At 39.7% G+C, this 18009-nt stretch overlaps 3 protein-coding genes across 4 annotated transcripts in view; 1 reads left to right on the forward strand and 2 right to left on the reverse strand.

Annotated features, from left to right (window-relative positions):
- Nucleotides 1–18009, reverse strand: part of GNG5 (G protein subunit gamma 5) — a 547759-nt gene that overhangs the window by 522823 nt on the left and 6927 nt on the right. The window lies entirely within an intron of this gene.
- The window catches only part of DNAI3 (dynein axonemal intermediate chain 3), a 142369-nt gene that overhangs the window by 18197 nt on the left and 106163 nt on the right, over nucleotides 1–18009 (forward strand). The window lies entirely within an intron of this gene.
- The window catches only part of MCOLN3 (mucolipin TRP cation channel 3), a 32408-nt gene continuing 17363 nt past the window's right edge, over nucleotides 2965–18009 (reverse strand). For both annotated transcript variants that reach the window (XM_050805830.1, XM_050805841.1), the window contains exons 5-13: nucleotides 17831–17915; nucleotides 17655–17751; nucleotides 14390–14489; nucleotides 11047–11159; nucleotides 10814–10963; nucleotides 7166–7267; nucleotides 6937–7059; nucleotides 5942–6148; nucleotides 2965–4127 (exon numbers count right to left, since the gene is read on the reverse strand). In XM_050805830.1, the coding sequence (XP_050661787.1) occupies nucleotides 3993–4127; nucleotides 5942–6148; nucleotides 6937–7059; nucleotides 7166–7267; nucleotides 10814–10963; nucleotides 11047–11159; nucleotides 14390–14489; nucleotides 17655–17751; nucleotides 17831–17915 (1112 nt within the window). In that variant the 3' untranslated portion in view covers nucleotides 2965–3992. The remainder of the gene's footprint in view (nucleotides 4128–5941; nucleotides 6149–6936; nucleotides 7060–7165; nucleotides 7268–10813; nucleotides 10964–11046; nucleotides 11160–14389; nucleotides 14490–17654; nucleotides 17752–17830; nucleotides 17916–18009) is intronic.

Genomic DNA, 18009 nt, shown 5'->3' on the forward strand with positions numbered 1-18009 from the left:
ACCAGCTTTTGGTTTTGTTGATTTTCTCCACTGATTTCCTGTTTTCAACTTCATTAATTTCTGCTATAATTTTTATTTTTTTCTACTTCCTTTGGATTTAACTTGCTCTTTGTCCATTTTCTAAGGTAGAAGCTTAGGAGATTGATTTTTACATCTTTCCTCTTTTCTAATATATGCATTCAATGCTATAAATTTTCCTCTAGGCACTGCTTTTACTGTTTTCCACAATTCTTTACCATTTTTGTTTGAGTTTGTATTTCGTTCAAAATAATTTGTAATTTCTCAAGATTTCTTTCTTTTTTTTGAGACAAGGTCTCACTCTGTTGCCCAGGCTGGAGTGCAGTGGCACAATCGTGGCTTACTGCAGCCTCGACTTCCTGGGCTCAAGTGATCCTCCTGCCTCAGCCTCTGGATATTTCTTCTTTGACCCATGTGTTATTTAGATTCTATTAGACTTTCTATGTAGATCATAATATCTGCAAATAATGAGTTTTACCTTTTTTGTTCTAATCCATACACCTATTTGTATGTATTAATTTGAAAATAGTGTGGTGGGATAAAAAAGTTAAAACTCAATATGTATTAGATAATTTAAAACTTTATTGAGTGAAAAAAGAAAATGGCACCTGAATTGTTTAAAAAAATGTAGTATCAGGAAAATCAATGTCTGCACAAAACTGATTTTTACAGACACAAATACTAAAATATCCACATGATATCTATAAACCCATTTTCTTGGGGTTTCTTTCTTGACTACTGTGGTTTCTCTCTTGAGTGATAGAAGACCATTCTGAATCCTGAGACTTATAAACAACTTCTTATTTGTAGCCCCAACAAAGGGATTTATCTGTTCCTGGTCAAGCTCTGGACCCTGCAGCCACCACAAACCACTTGTATCGGAATCACTTTGTGTGCCGGCTAAAAATGGCAGATTCCTGGCCTCCCCCAGGACATGATGAATAAGAATTTATGCTTAGGCTTTGATAAAAAGAAAGAGAAAGAAAAGAGAGAAAGAAAGAAAGAGGGGAGAGAGCGAGAGAGAGAACGAATATCTCTGCTGGTATTACCTGTACATTCATAATTTTAACAACATCCCCCAGTGGGCTGGGCGCGGTGGCTCACACCTATAATTCCAGCACTTTGGGAGGCTGATGCGGGCAGATCACTTGAGGACAGGAGTTCAAGACCAGCCTGGCCAACATAGCGAAACCCTGTCTGTACTAAAAATACAAAACAAAATAGCCACGTGTGGTGGTGTGTGCTTGTAGTTTCAGCGACTCTGGAGGCTAAGGCACAAGAATCGCTTGAACCTGGGAGGCACAGGTTGAAGTGAGGTGAGATTGCTCCACTATACTCCAGCCTCTAGCTTGGGAAACAGAGCAACACTCTATCTCAAAAAAAAAAAAAAAAAAAAAAAAAAAAAAAAAAAAAAAAATCCCCTTATGCTTACAACCCTGAAAATCATTATGGCAGGAGGAGGGGACAGAGAATCTGACTTCCTGAAAAAGGGGGTATCATCGACAAAAATCCAGCCCTGATTTCCTGGGCTAAGGAGACTAGAAGCCTGGAAGAAAAACATGACTTCAATTCTATGTTCTTTCTTACAACTGCCTTGGCATTCTCTATGGTACATATATACATGTAAGGATAACTCTAAAATGACTGGCCCATAATTTATCTGCCTACCGAGATCAAGCCATTGTACTGGTTTGAGGACAGTTCAAAAAAGTCAGTCAGTGCTATTTCTTTCAGTAGACAGAAGAGCTATTCTCTCATGGACATCATTACTAAAAATTAAGCCTTGGAATTTATCAGGGATTCCTACCACAATAAGAGAGCCTGGAGAATCAGGAGAGAGATGTGAAGGCACCAAGTCACTGGCTGTGATTCTACAGAAGAAACATAATGACTTCAGAGCAAAGCAAAACTCCAGGCTGAACACTGGGTCAGTGGTTTCATGTTTCCATTGAAGTACTGTTAGTCTAAAAATCTCACAAGGTGTAAAGAAAAGGATTTATCACATAATAAACATTATTTCAAAACTCACATAGAATTCTAGTAATTTCTAAAAATGATAGTATTATAAATATTAGAACTGTCCCCAAAACAGTCACTTAGATATTTAGATTTTTTTGTTTTTTAAAGCCTCAGGTACTTCAGAAACAACTTACACCTGTTATAAAACCTCCCATTTCAACACCTGGAGTCATTATTATGACTGTCATTATGATTAAATAATAAAATCTCAGTAAAACAAAGTTAGAAATTTAAAAATCAGTGTTTTTTTAAAAAAGTTTGCTTTGAGATCTTTGCTGCATATAATTGAATTCACTTCTACTTGAATAAACAGTAAACACAATAAATATTCATGTGTTGAAAATCCATGCAGTTCTCAATTAGCAGTCTATAAGGCAGTCTATAACGAGACTATTTCTATGTCTTTTTACAGCACACATTTCTCTTATTTTAAAATTTTAAGCATAATTGTTTTCACGTATATGTGTGTGTATACATATTTGAGACAGAGTCTCACTCTGTCACCCAGGCTGGAGTGCAGTGGCATGATCACAGCTCACTGCAGTCGACTTCCTGGGCTCAAGCAATCCTCCTGCCTTAGCCTCCCAAGTAGCTGGGACTACAGGCATGCACCACCATGCCAGCTAGTTTTTTCTATTTTTTGTAGAGATGAGTCTCACTATGTTGCCTAGGCTGGTCTTGAACTCCTGGGCTCTAGCAATCCTCCTGCCTTGGCCTCTCAAAGTGCAGGGATTACAGGCATGAACCACTGTGCCCAGCCCTGAAATATTTGTAATGTGAGTTATAGAACCTTGCCCCATGAAACCACAGCCTCTCACCCCAAAACACTTTGCTGTGAGACATAATGTGCCTATGAAAGGTATAGTACATCACTAGTTTTAACAGGCTGCTCAAGTACTAATAAAATAATCACTACTTGATCAAAAATGCATTTGGTATATGCTTTAATTTCATGCATATATAAGATACTCTTTTTACTTTCTACTTTAACACTCAAGGAGGATAGAAAACTTGTAAATGAGTATTTAAAAACCTGACCCTCTTAAGAACTAAAAGCAGAATCAAATAACAGTTGCCTTTCATAACCAAATGCAGTCATATGCTGGATAACAATGTTTTGGTCAACGATGTACCGCATGTACAATGGTGGTCCCAGAAGATTATAAAGCCATATTTTTACCGTCCCTTTTCTATGTGTAGATACTTACCATTGTGTTACAATTGCCTACTGTATTCAATACAGTAACATGTTGTACAGATTTGTACCCTAGGACCAACAGGCTATACCAAATAGCCTAGTGTGTAGTAAGCTGTACCATCTAGTTTTATGGAAGTACCTGCTATGATGTTTAATGACAAAATCACCTAACAACACATTTCTCAGACTGTATCTCTATCCTAAGTGACACATGGCTGTATCACATTGTTAGCTGGCACATTCTCATTCTGGTGCACTCTTATTCTTCCTTTTAATAGAAGATTTTAAAATGCAATGATTACTGTATATATGGTAATGACCCCCAGTCTCTCAAGGATGGACTCCTGAGAGTGGTCCAAGCCAGGGTTACTGAGTTGTCCAAAGTCACAGTCAGACCAGGGATTGTTTTCCACTGATTATACAGTCCACACAGTCAGAATAGCGGGAAGCAAGAGTTTCAGAGCAAAAGAGAGGCACAGAGAATACATTCTAAAGCCATGGCAAAATAAACAAGAAATAATAATAATCCAATAGCTTTCCTCATTGAAGTTATTTTTAAAAACAAGCCCAGCATAAAACTGCAAAGACATTAAATATTGCTTTTTAAAAATATAAACAGTTATTGGTAAATTATAGATCTCAATTAGCTCAAAATAACAGTCTTCAAACATACTACATCTGATCTCAGAATATCCATATAGTCTTCCAACTCTGCTACACATTATGTTTTCCTCTAAAGTACAGATAAACCTGATAGCTACTTTTTACAACAGCAGAATAAAGATACTGGAGGGTCATCTTCTAATCTGTATTTTCCGGAGTTGGGTAGATCTTTGCACTCTGATATAAATGTACGAAGTTCAGTCTCTGGGAAACCATCTTGTTGGTAATGCTAAACAGAAGAATGTTAAAAGCTTTCATTAATAAGCCCCTTGAAAACAGCTTCATTCCAAATTCAAAATGGATCATTTGGCAAGGGAGGGGGTTTTCTACAGAGAGAGTATAGTTACTTCCGAGTACCTGCAAGGAGATGTAGCCTCTAGAGTCACTCAGGTTTGGCGGAGGTAAAGTGGGCCTGGGATTCTGCAGCTGCCTACCTGAGCTCTCTTTCTGGGTCCACTGAAACCCAAATGGGCACACTGAGTCTAAGTCTTAGTTGTCCTTCCAGGGAGAATTGAGTCAGCCCCATCCCAAGTCGGAGAACCTCTGTCACTACTCTGCCCTGTAGGCCTGTGACTTCTAGACCAGTGTGATGCAGGCATTTTCGAAGGAATATGGTTCAGGCCACAAGAAGCCCAGTGGATCTAAATTAACAAGGTTTTCTAGCAGGCTAAGAGATGGAAATCCCTGACCTCACCCAGAAGACCTCATCACAGTCTTGGACTCTCCTGAGCTGGCCCAGGTGTCTGGACAAAGGTCCGAATGCTGTAAGGGAACTTTCCAATCTGCACACCCTTTTGGAGTCAGTCTTCCAGGCAGACAAGTTTGTTTAAGGGCCTCATATTTATATCAGTTTGGGACCTAAAATTTCTAGGACATGCCATGATTAGAAAGGATCAAAAGTAACTTAGCTTGCCCATTTGGCAAGGGCCCTGAGCCCACAGAGAGAGGTTAGCATCTAAAATATGAGTTTCAGGCTTATGTCATCAAAGGTGAAAACTCATGTTACCCTTAGAGCTCTCAGATGTCACCCTCGAATAACACATAGTTCTCTGCATGCAGAGTTGGAGGCAGTGAACTTTTAGAGCACCATTTGGAAGGATCTGAAGTTACAACTACATTCTTTCCCAGTTGCCTTGGTGATCCGAAGGACACATCTGCTGAGCAGATGAGAGAGCAAGGAGGACATTTGGTCCCTGAAATCTTGTTCAGTAAGGATGAAGTCACAGCCCTGGCTTCATGAGCAAAGTATTCATCATTATCAGCTCCAAACCAAGGCATTCTCTTTATCCCTAGGGCCAATCACATGGCTTCATGTTTCTTTATCCCTCTCATACCCAGAAAGAAAAGTCCCCAAGTGGAAGTGTCTATGCCACAAATACACCTAACAATATAAGGTTATCGGAAATGTAAACATATGTGGATAATTATTCTGCCTTTCCATATTTCAATGGGCTCAAATTGATTTTTAAAAGATCTTACATGAATGACAATAGTTTTTCAGTTCAGGTATCTGACTGTATAAAGCTACATGCTAGTACTGGACCCATTAATCCTTTTGCTATTCTGGAGGCTGGACCCTGGGCTTGTGCCCTGCAGGGCCTTGCAAAGAGCAATGGGCATAGTTACAGTACAGTCCAAACAAAGGGGTCAATTTTTCTTTATGAAAATTGGATTTTTTGTGTTCCCCACAATATTTTGGCTTGCTGAAATGCCATATGTTTTATTCACTCAATATCTACTAACCCTTTTCATTCTTTATTTAGTTTTTCACTCTTTACCCCCCAGACTTCTAACGACCCTTATAATTCTAATAAAAGGTTAGAAAGCTTGTATGAGAAAGCATAACTACTTAGAGACTAAGACTTTCAACATTCAATTTTTCCTCTATTTCTGTTTATCAGTCTCTAAAAATAAGGTCTTTTTTTGCTATCCTGAAGAAAGTAACATTCCATCAACTTTTCTTCTGCCATTAGGTACTGAATTTTACTGCTACTCTACAAGTTATAGGACAATGCTACTACTTAAGGCTCTTGATAAACCTACCTTAATTGTTTCATATGTATCAGTGATCAGTGCAATGAAAAGACTTAAAATCATATATATGAAGAGGCTGATGAATGAATAGAGGTAAATTCTACTAAACAGCCAGACCAAGTAACTTTTTTGCTGCATTTTTGCAAACGTGGCAAACATATCGTCTCCATTTATCAGAGAGAAAAGGCACTCAGAGACCATGTTCAGAGAACGAAACTGGAAAAAGAAAAGAGAAAAGTTCACTTTATTCCATGTTCCTTCCCATTGGAGACCTTTGTTCATGACATCATATTAAAGATAATGGGACCAGATAACCCAAGTTACCATTTTCAAACAAATAACCTGAGGTAACCACACACATTTGCTTTGTGATGCATATAACATATATAAGCCTACTATTTTTTTCCTGGGACAAGCAGCTTTCTCTTGGAGTAGCCTGAATCAAATGCAGGAGCTGGTCTGCACCCTCAGTGCTCTTCTGAATCAAGCCTTGCATCTGCCCTTTACCTTAAAGAGACCTTGAAATGCCTGTGCAGAGATACCCAGGTCCCAACCATGCATGCTCATACATTTCATTTTAAAGTTTATTTCACTTAAGGGCATAATATTCCAAACTATAGCTGTGGTAACAAAATTTTCAAATATTTCTACAAGTTTCCCCCTATGCTACTTTTTAAATAAAGTCACATTTTGAGAAGGCATATCTGAATAGACTGCTCTTGGATATATCGATGAATCAAACTGACTAAATTTGACTTCAATGGTGGTAAACGGAACTTAATTACCTGATATATTGCAAGAAAGAATTTGAGACAGTTGAGTACATCAAATATTCTCTCAAGCTGGTCACACCCTATCACTTTATAAATATGGCACTAGATATACTACCTTCAACATTTTAAGCTGAATCACAAAATAAAAGGAGTTCATTGAAAAAGGATAACAAGCCACTGGCACTATGCTAACGGCTTAACAGTAATAGGAAAAAAGTTGTTTATCAGTACCTTGTCATGGTAAGGCCCCAGCACGATCCATCCACAGAAGCAGTAGCCTAAGTAAATCATAGCTGCACAGCAGCAGAACCTGATGACATTGGGCAGTGCTGCCTGAAGGGTCAAAATGAGGAGCTGGGAAAGTAAGAGAGGCCATTAGAATCGCTTTGTCCTTTAGCCAAAGCAGTGCAATAACTTTGAGAGAAGTACCAACAGCATGGAGATCCGTGGAATTCCTTACATTGTACTTTGCAAAGAAACCGAGGTATCGGATGACTCCAAGCCACACAAGCATGGTAGAAGTCCCAAGAAGTATGCTACAGACATCATAACTAGTTAGACTCTAAGACAAAGTGGAAAAATGTAATCAGATTATAAAGCAGAAATTCATTTGGCAATAAATATTGAGGTAACTATGAGTCAGGCACTGTTCTAGGTGCTAAGGATAAAGCAGTGAACAAACAAAATTCTCTGCTGTCATAAAGCTTACATTCTAGTGGAGGGAAGAGAGAGACAATAGAAATAAGTTAATAGAAACTTTGGGACATTTGCTGCTGATAATTGCTGAAGAGAAAATTCAGAGGAGGGGATAAGGAATGGGTATGGGTTTGTCATTTTAAATACAGTGACCAGAGAAGGTCTCACTAAAAAGGAGGCATTTGAGCAAAGATCTGAAGGGAGGGAGGGAGCAAATCAGGGGAAAATCTAGGGGAGAAGACTTCCAGGCACAGAGACTGGCAAGTGCAAAGGCCCTGAGACAGGAGGGTGCTTGGCAAGATAGTGCATCTGGCTGGAGTGAGCAATAGAAAAAGTATACAGTTACAGAGATAAGGTGGCACTCACCAAGTTTGTCTTTTCCTCTAACTCAACTGGGGAGATTTGAGAACCACAAACAGAGGTGACATGATCAGATGTTGGCTGCTGTGGTTGAGAGCAGGTTGTTGGAGGAGTGAGGAAACTATTGCAATAATATAAATGAGAGATGGTAGCTTCGACCAGGCTGGTAATAGTGGAATTGATGAGGTGATTTTTTTTTTTTGACACAGGGGTCTCACTGTGTCACCCAGGCTGGAGTGCAGTGTCACAACCATGGCTCAATGCAGCCTTGACTTCCCGGGCTCAAGAAAGCCTCCCACCTCAGCCTCCCAAGTAGCTTGGATTACAGACACATGCCACCTTGACAGCTAATGTTTTTTATTTTTCATAGAGATGGGGTCTCACTGTGTTTCCCAGGCTGGTCTGGAACTCCTGTGCTCAAGCCATTCTCCCGCCTCAGCCTCTCAAAAGTGCTGGAATTATATGAGCCACAGTGCCTGGCCAATGAAGGTAGAACAATAGGATTTCCTCTTGGATTAGATATGGCAAAGAGGAGATTAGTGAAAGAGAGAAGTCTGTGATGAATCCATGATTTTTGGCTTGAGTAACTGATGAGAGTTACCATTAACTGAAATTAGAAAGGCTATGGGAGAAGCAGGTTTTGACTGCAGAGGTGGGGGCTTTAGATGTTCTGTTTTAGGTGTGTTAAATTTGAAAGGAAAAGCAGACATCCAAGTGGAGATATAGACTAGATGGTGGATATGCAAATCTGGAGTTCAGGGAAGAATTCTAAGTGGGGGTATAGATTTGGGAATCATTGGCAGATAGATACTAAGCTATGGGACATGATGAGATTACCAAGACAGTGGTAGAAAGAGAAGATGTCCAAGCACTATGCCTTGAAGCATTATCACCTTAATAGGTTGGTGAGATGAGAGGGAACCAGCAAAGGCAAGTCAGAAGACCAACCAGTGACTCAGGAGGAAAACCAGGTGATAGTCCAGTGAAAGCCTGTGCTCGGCAGTGTTCGAAGCTGCTGCTAGGTCAGGATGAGGGTACATAGTTGGTTATTGGACTTATCAGCATGAGAGGATGCTGAAAAGAACACTTTCCTTGGAGTGGCAGGGGAGCCTGATTGGAACAGACATAGAAAGAATGAGATTTTGGGGGGCTGTGAGGTGGGAGGATTGCTTGAGCCCAGGAGTTTGAGGCTGCAGTGAGCTATAATCGCGCCGCTGCACTCTAGCCTGCGCAATAGAGTGAAACCCCATCTCTTTAAAAAAACGGGTGGGGGAGGGGAGAAGCAGAATTAGAAACAAGATTAACTACTTTTTTTTTAGATATTTTGCCAAATAAATGAGTGTAGTAAGTTAGGGGGAGGAATTAGGGTTGAGATATTATCTCTTAAGAAAAGGGGCAAAAACATGCTAATGGGAATGACCTCATAGAGAGAGGGAAACTGATGATCCCCAAGAGAAGGAAAACTAGCTGGAGCTGTGCCCGTGAATAAACAAGTGGTGATGGCCTCTAGTAGGCAGGTGGGAGGGGCTGGCCCTGAATAGTGGCCTAAATAATATATCCACAGAAAAAAAGCACAGGATATGGGCACTGATGGCAGGAGGCAGATAAATTAGGTGGGGGTTTGTGGAAATTCTGTTTTTTTCTATTATTTTTGTGAAATAGGAAGTAAGGTCAGCAGCTTAGAATGAGGATAGAACAAGGGTATTTGAGGTTTCAGAAGAGAAGAAAACATGATATGATCATCTGTGAGGCAGAGACAGTGAATAGTCTAGAAAAATATAGAAAGATATTTTGTTGGACACCATTCAGGGTTCACTGAAATTAATGATAATTTAGGTTGGTAAAAAATAAAGATTTGCTGCACATCTCTCCCCTTACTCCTCTTTTTTGTTGTTTTGGTTTTTTCTTTATTTGTCCCTAAAGTTAAACATCTATTCCAATAATGCATACTATAGCCACATATAGTGGCAGCTGCTAAGTGTCGACCTAAACCCATTCTCCCCTTCCTAGGCACATGCCTGAGGGGCTGTGTTCCCTGGCTCCCTCTGCAGTTAGGATTGACTAAATTATATCCAGTGGGATATGTACAGAAATAAAGTTGGCCACTCTTGAGCCAAGCCATCGCTTTATGGGAGAGCTTCCACCATACCGTGTTTTTGCTTCTCATAAGCTGCAACCTGTTTGAGGCAACACAGCAGTAATCATGCAGTCAGGGCAAGTCCTTAAGGGGTGGCAGAGAAACAAAATGGGAGGAGCGTGGGCGCCTCAATGACTGTGAGACGTTGAGCTACTCACCAATCTGTAAAACCCATCCTGACTATTACATAAGAGAGAAATAAGCTCCTATCTTCTCTAAGCCATTGCATTTGGGGTCTCTGCCTGGGTTTATAACCAACTCCCCAGGTGACTCAATCAGTTGCATCAAGATTAGGGAAACATAAGTTTGAGCAAGATTAGTTAGAACACTATTAGTTTTTTAATTTGACTTTTATTTTGTGGGACAGTTGATTTTTAGGCTAAGTTAGTCTTAAAATGGATAAGCTTGTAGCACATCAATGGGAAAGTAAGAAAATGGGAGCATTCTCACCTTGAATGGACGGAGGAAACAAACGCAAGCATGCACACCATAGTGCCTTGACCTCACTTTCCCCTACAGCCCCACTCATTTTTGTTAAAGATTCGAGCATTTCTTGTAAGATTTTTTTTTTTTAAAAAACTCTTACTTTAGTTACTTTGGTTGTGTATGAATTTTGGTGTGTGTAAGAATTCACAGGCCCCGCCGAAGAGTCTGAACTCAGTAGGTCTAACATGGTACATTTTTACCAGCCACCCAATGATTCTGATGCAATGGTTTGTGGATCACACTTTGAAAAACTCTGCCTAAGAGACCTTCTGACTAGATTTAAGAAAATTACCATTATCAATTTCAAGTCTACTTGATACACAGTTTGGAAAAAACAATTCATTCTGAAAATTCTCATATTTTGGAAAAATATATTACCATTAATGCAAATCTGACACTAACAATAGCATGATTAGGAAAAAAAATTACCTTAGCTTGGATTTCCATTTTTAGAATTGATCCAATGATTGTTAATATGTCACTAATAATAATCATAATGTACCATCCATTGACAAATTCCATTTGATCAGAAACAGAAACTTCCTTCTTATAATGGAGGAGGAAAAAATTGACAAACTCCTTTAGGGAAAAGAGGGGAGGCACAGTGAATGTCTCTGTCAGTGAAAATGTCAGTAGCATTCCTAGAAAGCAACATTCCCTACCTGCTGAAGCTGAAGTCCTCTAATCACAGATCTAAGGCAGAGGATTAACGAAACCAAGCAAGTCAGAATAACAAAGGCATCAAAGATCATCATGTAATGAGTGTTCTTCTGCACTGAAAGCAAAGAGGATTACACATAATGCTTATGTGGTGGGACATTAATAAGGTGACATCTTCTTTTTAGAATCATTTAAATAATTCAAGCATTCTTTCTGGTAAGACAACAAAGAAGCCCTGATAAATGTTCTTCCAATTAGTATTTAAAGAAAGGTAAAAGTCCTTCTTTTAAAAAATTACCACAACTGGGGCCGGGCGCGGTGGCTCACACCTGTAATCCTAGCACTTTGGGAGGCCGAGGTGGGAGGATCACAAGGTCAGGAGATCAAGACCATCCTGGCCAACAAAGTGAAACCCCGTCTCTACTAACAATACAAAAAAATTAGTCGGGCGTGGTGGCGGGCGCCTGTAGTCCCAGCTACTTGAGAGGCTGAGGCAGGAGAATGGCGTGAACCCGGGAGGCAGAGCTTGCAATGAGCCAAGAACGTGCCACTGCACTCCAGTCTGGGCGACAGAGTAAGACTCTGTCTCAAAAAAAAAAAAAAATCACCACACAATTAAAGATCATTCCAAGATCTTTAATTATAAGCCTGTGGTCTTTTGTTCTTGATACAATTACTTCCCTGCATTTTTTTTTTTTTTCCTGAGATCGGGTTTCACTCTGTTGCCCAGGCTGGAATGCAGTAGCACAATCAAGCTCACTGCAGCCTCAGCCTCCCAGGTGAGGGCAATCCTCCCACCTAAGCCTCCCTCATAGCTGGAACTATAGGTATGTGCCACCATACTGGGCTAATTTTTAAGTTTTTTTGTAGAGACAAGGTTTCACTTTGTTGCCATGGCTGGTCACGAACTCCTGGTCTCAAGTGATCCTCTTACCTCAGCCACCCAAGTGCTGAGATTACAGACATGAGCCACCATGCCCAGGCGCACCTCCCTGCATATTCTATTCTATTCATACTTATCTAGGTATAAAACATTTATTATGCATTCACTATGTGCCAGACATTTTTCTAGATGTTAGGATACAGTGGTGAACAAGATAGACAAGGTCCTTGATCTTCTGGAACTTCTATTCTACTACAAAGAAGTAAACAAACACATAATGAAATACTTTCAAATAGAAGTAAGTAATAGAAAGAAGATAAATCACAATAGCTTACATGTATTGAGCACATTTCTTGCCAAACATAGCTCTAAACACTTTATATGTGTTAACCTGTTTGATCTTCACAGCAACTCCAATGAGATAAGCATGATTATCCCCACTTTGCAGGTGAGAAACCTGAAGCACAGAGAGGTCACATGATTTCCCCACAGTTGCAGGGCTAGTCAGTGGAAGAGTTGGGGGAAAATCTGTGCAGTTTGTTTCCAGTGTCCATCACTCTATGTCAGTGGTTCTTAGCATTTTTTGGGAGCTTGTTAGAGATGCACATTCTCAGGTCCTACTCCAGACCCACTGAATCAGAAACTGGGTTTCTGCAAGCCCTCCAGGTGATGCTAAAGTTTGAGAATTACTGCTCTATATGAGGGAGGTTAGTGTGGGGCAATGTGGAAGCAGAGAGGTTGATTTATATTGCGTAGTAAAGGAAGGCCTCACTGAGGGAGCAGGGGGTTTTAGCTGAAACCTGAGTGGTAAGAAAGAGCCACCCTTATAGAGATTTTGGAGAATCGAAAGTGTGAAGTCCTGGCCAGCATGCGTGGAGCCAATGGAGAGAGGTGGGTAGAGGTGTCAGCCATTGTACACACTCTGCCACAGAGCTTGTCTCTATTTAACAAGTTAGACTGCTCTCTGCTGACAACAAAAGAAAGTACTTAAGACTAGTTCTGTGATGAAGCATCCCATTAATATCTGCCAAGGAGCATAATTACTACATAAATGTCTAAATTGATTTTAGAGAAACTTAAAAATTAAGAAACAAACATTTGAGAGAATGCCTAGGTACCAGACACTTGTGTATGCTCTCATTTTCCTTATTCTGGTGTTTGTAGAGAAGCATTACAAAGTATACAGATGACAAAACAGGCTTGTGTTTCAAATGTGACTCAAGAGCCTCATATATTTGAAGTCACCTATTAGTGAAAAAAATACTATGATGGCAACATTTCATTTTATGTACTGTATCTCATTATTACGTCTGAACTTGGCAAATCAATTAGTAAGAAACTTTAGAACTGTGATTATCCAAGTATAGCCTGAATAAGGCCCATTTATACATTTCTAGACCCCAGACCTACTGGCTTGCATACAGCTGGGGAAACTGCATCATAGCAGGTACCCAGGATGATTCTTCTGCTGATTAGAATCTGAGAACTCCTCATCTAGTGACCATTAAGTCCAGTACAATGTACCATTATGTTACTTATGAGGGACTAGAAAATTAGATAAATTCTTTTCAGGCAATTTCTCCAGTTCAGCTCCAAAATTCTTGACAGTATTTGGTCTATACCTGAATTCTTGTCCATATTTCTAAGAATAGATCCTTTCCTCTTTTAGTATACTTTTTTTTTTTTTTTTTTTTTTTTTTTGAGATGGAGTCTTGCTCTGTCACCCAGGCTGGAGTGCAGTGGCCGGATCTCAGCTCACTGCAAGTTCTGCCTCCCGGGTTCAGGCCATTCTCCTGCCTCAGCCTCCCGAGTAGCTGGGACTACAGGCGCCAGCCACCTCGCCTGGCTACTTTTTTTGTATTTTTTCTTTTTAGTAGAGACGGGGTTTCACCATGTTAGCCAGGATGTTCTTGATCTCCCGACCTCATGATCCGCCCGTCTCGGCCTCCCAAAGTGCTGGGATTACAGGCTTGAGCCACCGCGCCTGGCCTAGTATACTTTTAAATGGACTGAAGACAATCGTAATATGTGGGATGCTTCAGGGTCACATCCTACCTGACTTGCCCCTGGCTTCTGAGCCTTAGTTTCTTCATCTGTAAAAATAAGGATTCTGCCTATCTTAAGGGCATTTTAAAATATTAAAATGAAGAAAATTAAGGTGTAAGTAGGTATACAGCATGCACTCAGTAAGTGTTGGTCTGGGAAGGTGTATGTAGGGTTTTGGTGGCATGGGACTGTGAGTACATTCTTGGTCAGGAGTGGGCAAGTGAGGGCACAAGGAGAGGAAGGCCATTTCAGTTATTAATGACTCACATATTGCCTGAAACATCAGTAGAGGTTTAGGGACTTGAAAATGGTCTAATCTTCTATTTGCTGTTCTACATATCCAGAGGGTGGTGTTTTAATAACCATTTTCCATTATTTAATAACCATTCTGAAAACTAGTAATGCTCATCACTTACTTGATCCAGATACATGCCAGTCTTTACATTCTCTGATGGAAATGTCATTATCTAAACTTATTTTAATTCTTCCACTATGGGCCTTGTTGTCAAATGTTATCTGTGAAGACAGGAAAACAGTCAAAAACATACTTAAAGTTTTTGAAACCAAGAAACATCTACACGTTATTTAGGAAACAATTCTTTCAAGGGGACAGGAGACCCAGATTCTCATCTCCAATCTGTTGCTAACTCCGTTCAACCATGGGAAGTTCCTTTCATTTCTCTGTGAAATGAGAAGGATGAACTAGATCATCTACAGAGACTCTGTAGTCTCTAAAACGTTATATGTCTAGGACAGCATTTCCACTCCAAAGAACTTATATAACAAGGGCACTTCCTCTTGCTCTCAACTCTAAGTACCTCTAGATACCTTCTTCATATGAGCAAGAGCTGGTACAACTGTGCTTTCTCCCAAATTCCGGCAGGACCTCAGCTGGGGGTAGATTTTCAGTGCTGCTATAATTTTTTCTAATACAAGGGCTCATTATTTCGCTTTGAGACATTTCAAGTGGAGCTTTTTTGATTTTTATTCTGGGTCTAGATTTCTTAGTCACGTTGGCACCACACGTATTATAAACGGTTTGGTGACAGGGAGTCAGCAGTCACATCTTGCTTCAAGAATAACCACTTCAGGACACCAGGGGCCAAGGAGGACAAAGCTAGGCCAGAACACCTTCCATAGTTCTACTGTCCTCCTTATGCAAGGACAGGGAAGGCAAGGCAAGAAAATCATTCCGTTTCATTTCTGCCTCTTCTCTTTCTCTCAAGTCCTGAAGAAAAAAAGTTCTTTGAAAACTCTGTCATTTAAATAAATTGTACTGAAGCTTCTCCATATGGGGTAATCAGAAACACTTCAAATACAAGATTTCAAATGACTTTTAAAAGTTCAATCACTGTATTTCTCCTCACGAGGGATTGTAAACTTCTTTCTTTGACAAGCAACTGAGGGCATAGTCAGTGTCTGCCCATATCCCTAATGGCTGCAAGACCCAGCCTATGGCCTCATGCAAGGAGGACGCTCAGTGTTATTTGATTGAGTCAGAAATCCTTGCCACAGAGAAGCCATGCTTTTCCTACACAAAGGGCCTCTGGCTTGTACAAATAATAGGTGCTCACTAAATATCTATTGAGTAAAAAACTGGGGCTTAATGTCAATCACATCTCAGTAAGCTGAATCCCAAACAAAGAAGAAAAATAATGGATGGGATTAGAAAAGATTAGATAGCACAGAAGGAAAAATAGTGAGTTTGAAAATACAGCAACAGAAACTATCAAAAATGAAACACACTGAAAAAAACTGAAACATAAAACAAACAGATCGTTAGTGAGCTATAGGACAACTCCAAGTAATCATATACAGATGTATTTGTCTCTGAATCTCTGAAAAGGTGGGGGCGAGTGACAAAAATATTTCAAGAAATAATGCTGAATATAAAATATAATGACAACTATAAACCTACAGATCCAAGATGCTCAGTGAAACCTAAACACAGGAAACATTAAGAAAACAACACCAAAGCATTTCACAATCAAATTGTTTAAAATCAGAGATAAAGGAAAAATTTAAAAGCCAACAGATGGGAAAAAATATTCCATAGAGAAGAACAAGGATAAAGATGACAGCAGATTTCTCATCAGAAACAATGCAAGCTAGAAGAACAACATCTTTAAAGTGCTGAAGAAAAAAACAGTCAACCTAGATAGAATTCTATAGCCAGGGGCACTACCTTTAGCAAAGGAAGGCTTGGAATAGAATAATGATTACCAGAGGCTAGAAAGGGCACTGGGGAGGCGTGAGGGATAAATAAGGGTTAGTTAATGGGTACAAAGACACAGTGAGGGCCAGGCGTGGTGGCTTATGCCTGTAATTCCAGCACTTTGGGAGGCCGAGGCAGGTGGATCACGAGGTCAAGAGATCGAGACCATCCTGGCCAACATGGTGAAACCCCGTCTCTACTAAAAATACAAAAACTAGCTGGGTGTGGTGGTGCGTGCCTGTAGTCTCAGGTATTTGGGAGGCTGAGGCAGGAGAATCGCTTGAACCTGGGAGGCAGAGGTTACAGTGAGCCGAGATCATGCCACTGCACTCCAGCCTGGCAACAGAGTGAGAATCCATCTCAAAAAAAAAAAAAAAAAAAAGATACAGTGAGATAGAAGAAATAAGATCTAGTGTTTAGTAGCACAATATGGCAACTATAGTTAATAATTTATTTTATATTTCAATATAAATAAAGGAGTAGATTTGGAATATTCCCAACATAAAGAAGTGATAAATATTTGAGGTGGTGAATGTTGTCCCAATTACCCTTATTTCATCATTACACACTGAATGCTTGCATCAAAATATCACCTGTACCCCATAAATACATATTCGTAAAAGTTTTATTTAAAAGATGCTAATAAGAACTTTAAAAAGGAAGGCAAAATACTTTTTTAAACATACAAAAGCTGAAAGTGCAGACCTGCACTGTAAGAAATGTTACAGGAAGCCCTTCAGGCAGAAGGAAAATAATACCAGATGCAAACTGGGAGCTACACAGAATGAAGCACACTGGAAATGGTAGCTACATGGACAAATATAAAGATGTTTTTATTATTATTTAAATCACTTTTTAATTGACTGTTTAAAGAAAAAATAATAACATATATTGTGGGTTTATAACACATGTAGAAATACATTATATGGCCACAATAGCACAAGGGCCAAGATGGGAGAAATGGAAGTACATTGTCATAAGGTTCTTACACTGTATGCAGTGGTATAACTTGAAGGTAGACTGTAATAAGTTAAAGGTGTATACTACAAACCCCAAACATGGAAACATCCATGGTGAGAAAACTAAGTAACAAGAACCCTTGGCAGTAACCTTTAGCTGACAGCCAGCCATAGACTGCTGAGAGCCAACCACACAGAACCTAAAAACACCTATTCCTTTTGTGTTTGAAAATCTATACGAGGCACTGTTCATGGTACTGGAAATAGTACAGTGAAAACAAGGTGTCTGCTCTCCCAGAACTTATACAGAGATGCAGGAGACATAATTAACAAGTAAACTTATTATTATAGCAAAATAGAGCTAGATGTATCAATGTTTCCCTTATGCACATTCAAGTGAAAACATCCTATATTTTTTATCACAGCATAATCCAAGGATATGAAACATAATCAGATAAAACAATTTTTCTCCAGATTGGAACCAAATTCAGCCTGGCCCACACTTACAGTCAGAGTAAAGTCATAACAGTCAGGGAGTTCTTGATGACGAACTGTCTGCAGATTAATGGCTTTCAGTTTAAACTGAAGCTCCACTGTTAGGAGTCTAGAAAACAGAGGCAATTTTAGTTCTGTGGCAATATATACATACAAACATAAGTTACACTCCTATCTGCTCCCCTCACCTGTGGAAGTCCAGTGTTAAGTTCAGTTTATTTTCTGCTGGTGTCCCAGTGTGGAAAGCTTCATCTGGCTCTACAAAGAAACACTCTGCCATAGAAAGGAACAAAAACATGATACAGTACTTAAAATAATAAATAAGACTGCATTTCGAAAGGCTTACATTTAAGACCAGTTATTCAGA

Source organism: Macaca thibetana, chromosome 1 (genome assembly GCF_024542745.1).
Source record: "Macaca thibetana thibetana isolate TM-01 chromosome 1, ASM2454274v1, whole genome shotgun sequence".
Lineage (NCBI taxonomy): Eukaryota > Metazoa > Chordata > Mammalia > Primates > Cercopithecidae > Macaca > Macaca thibetana.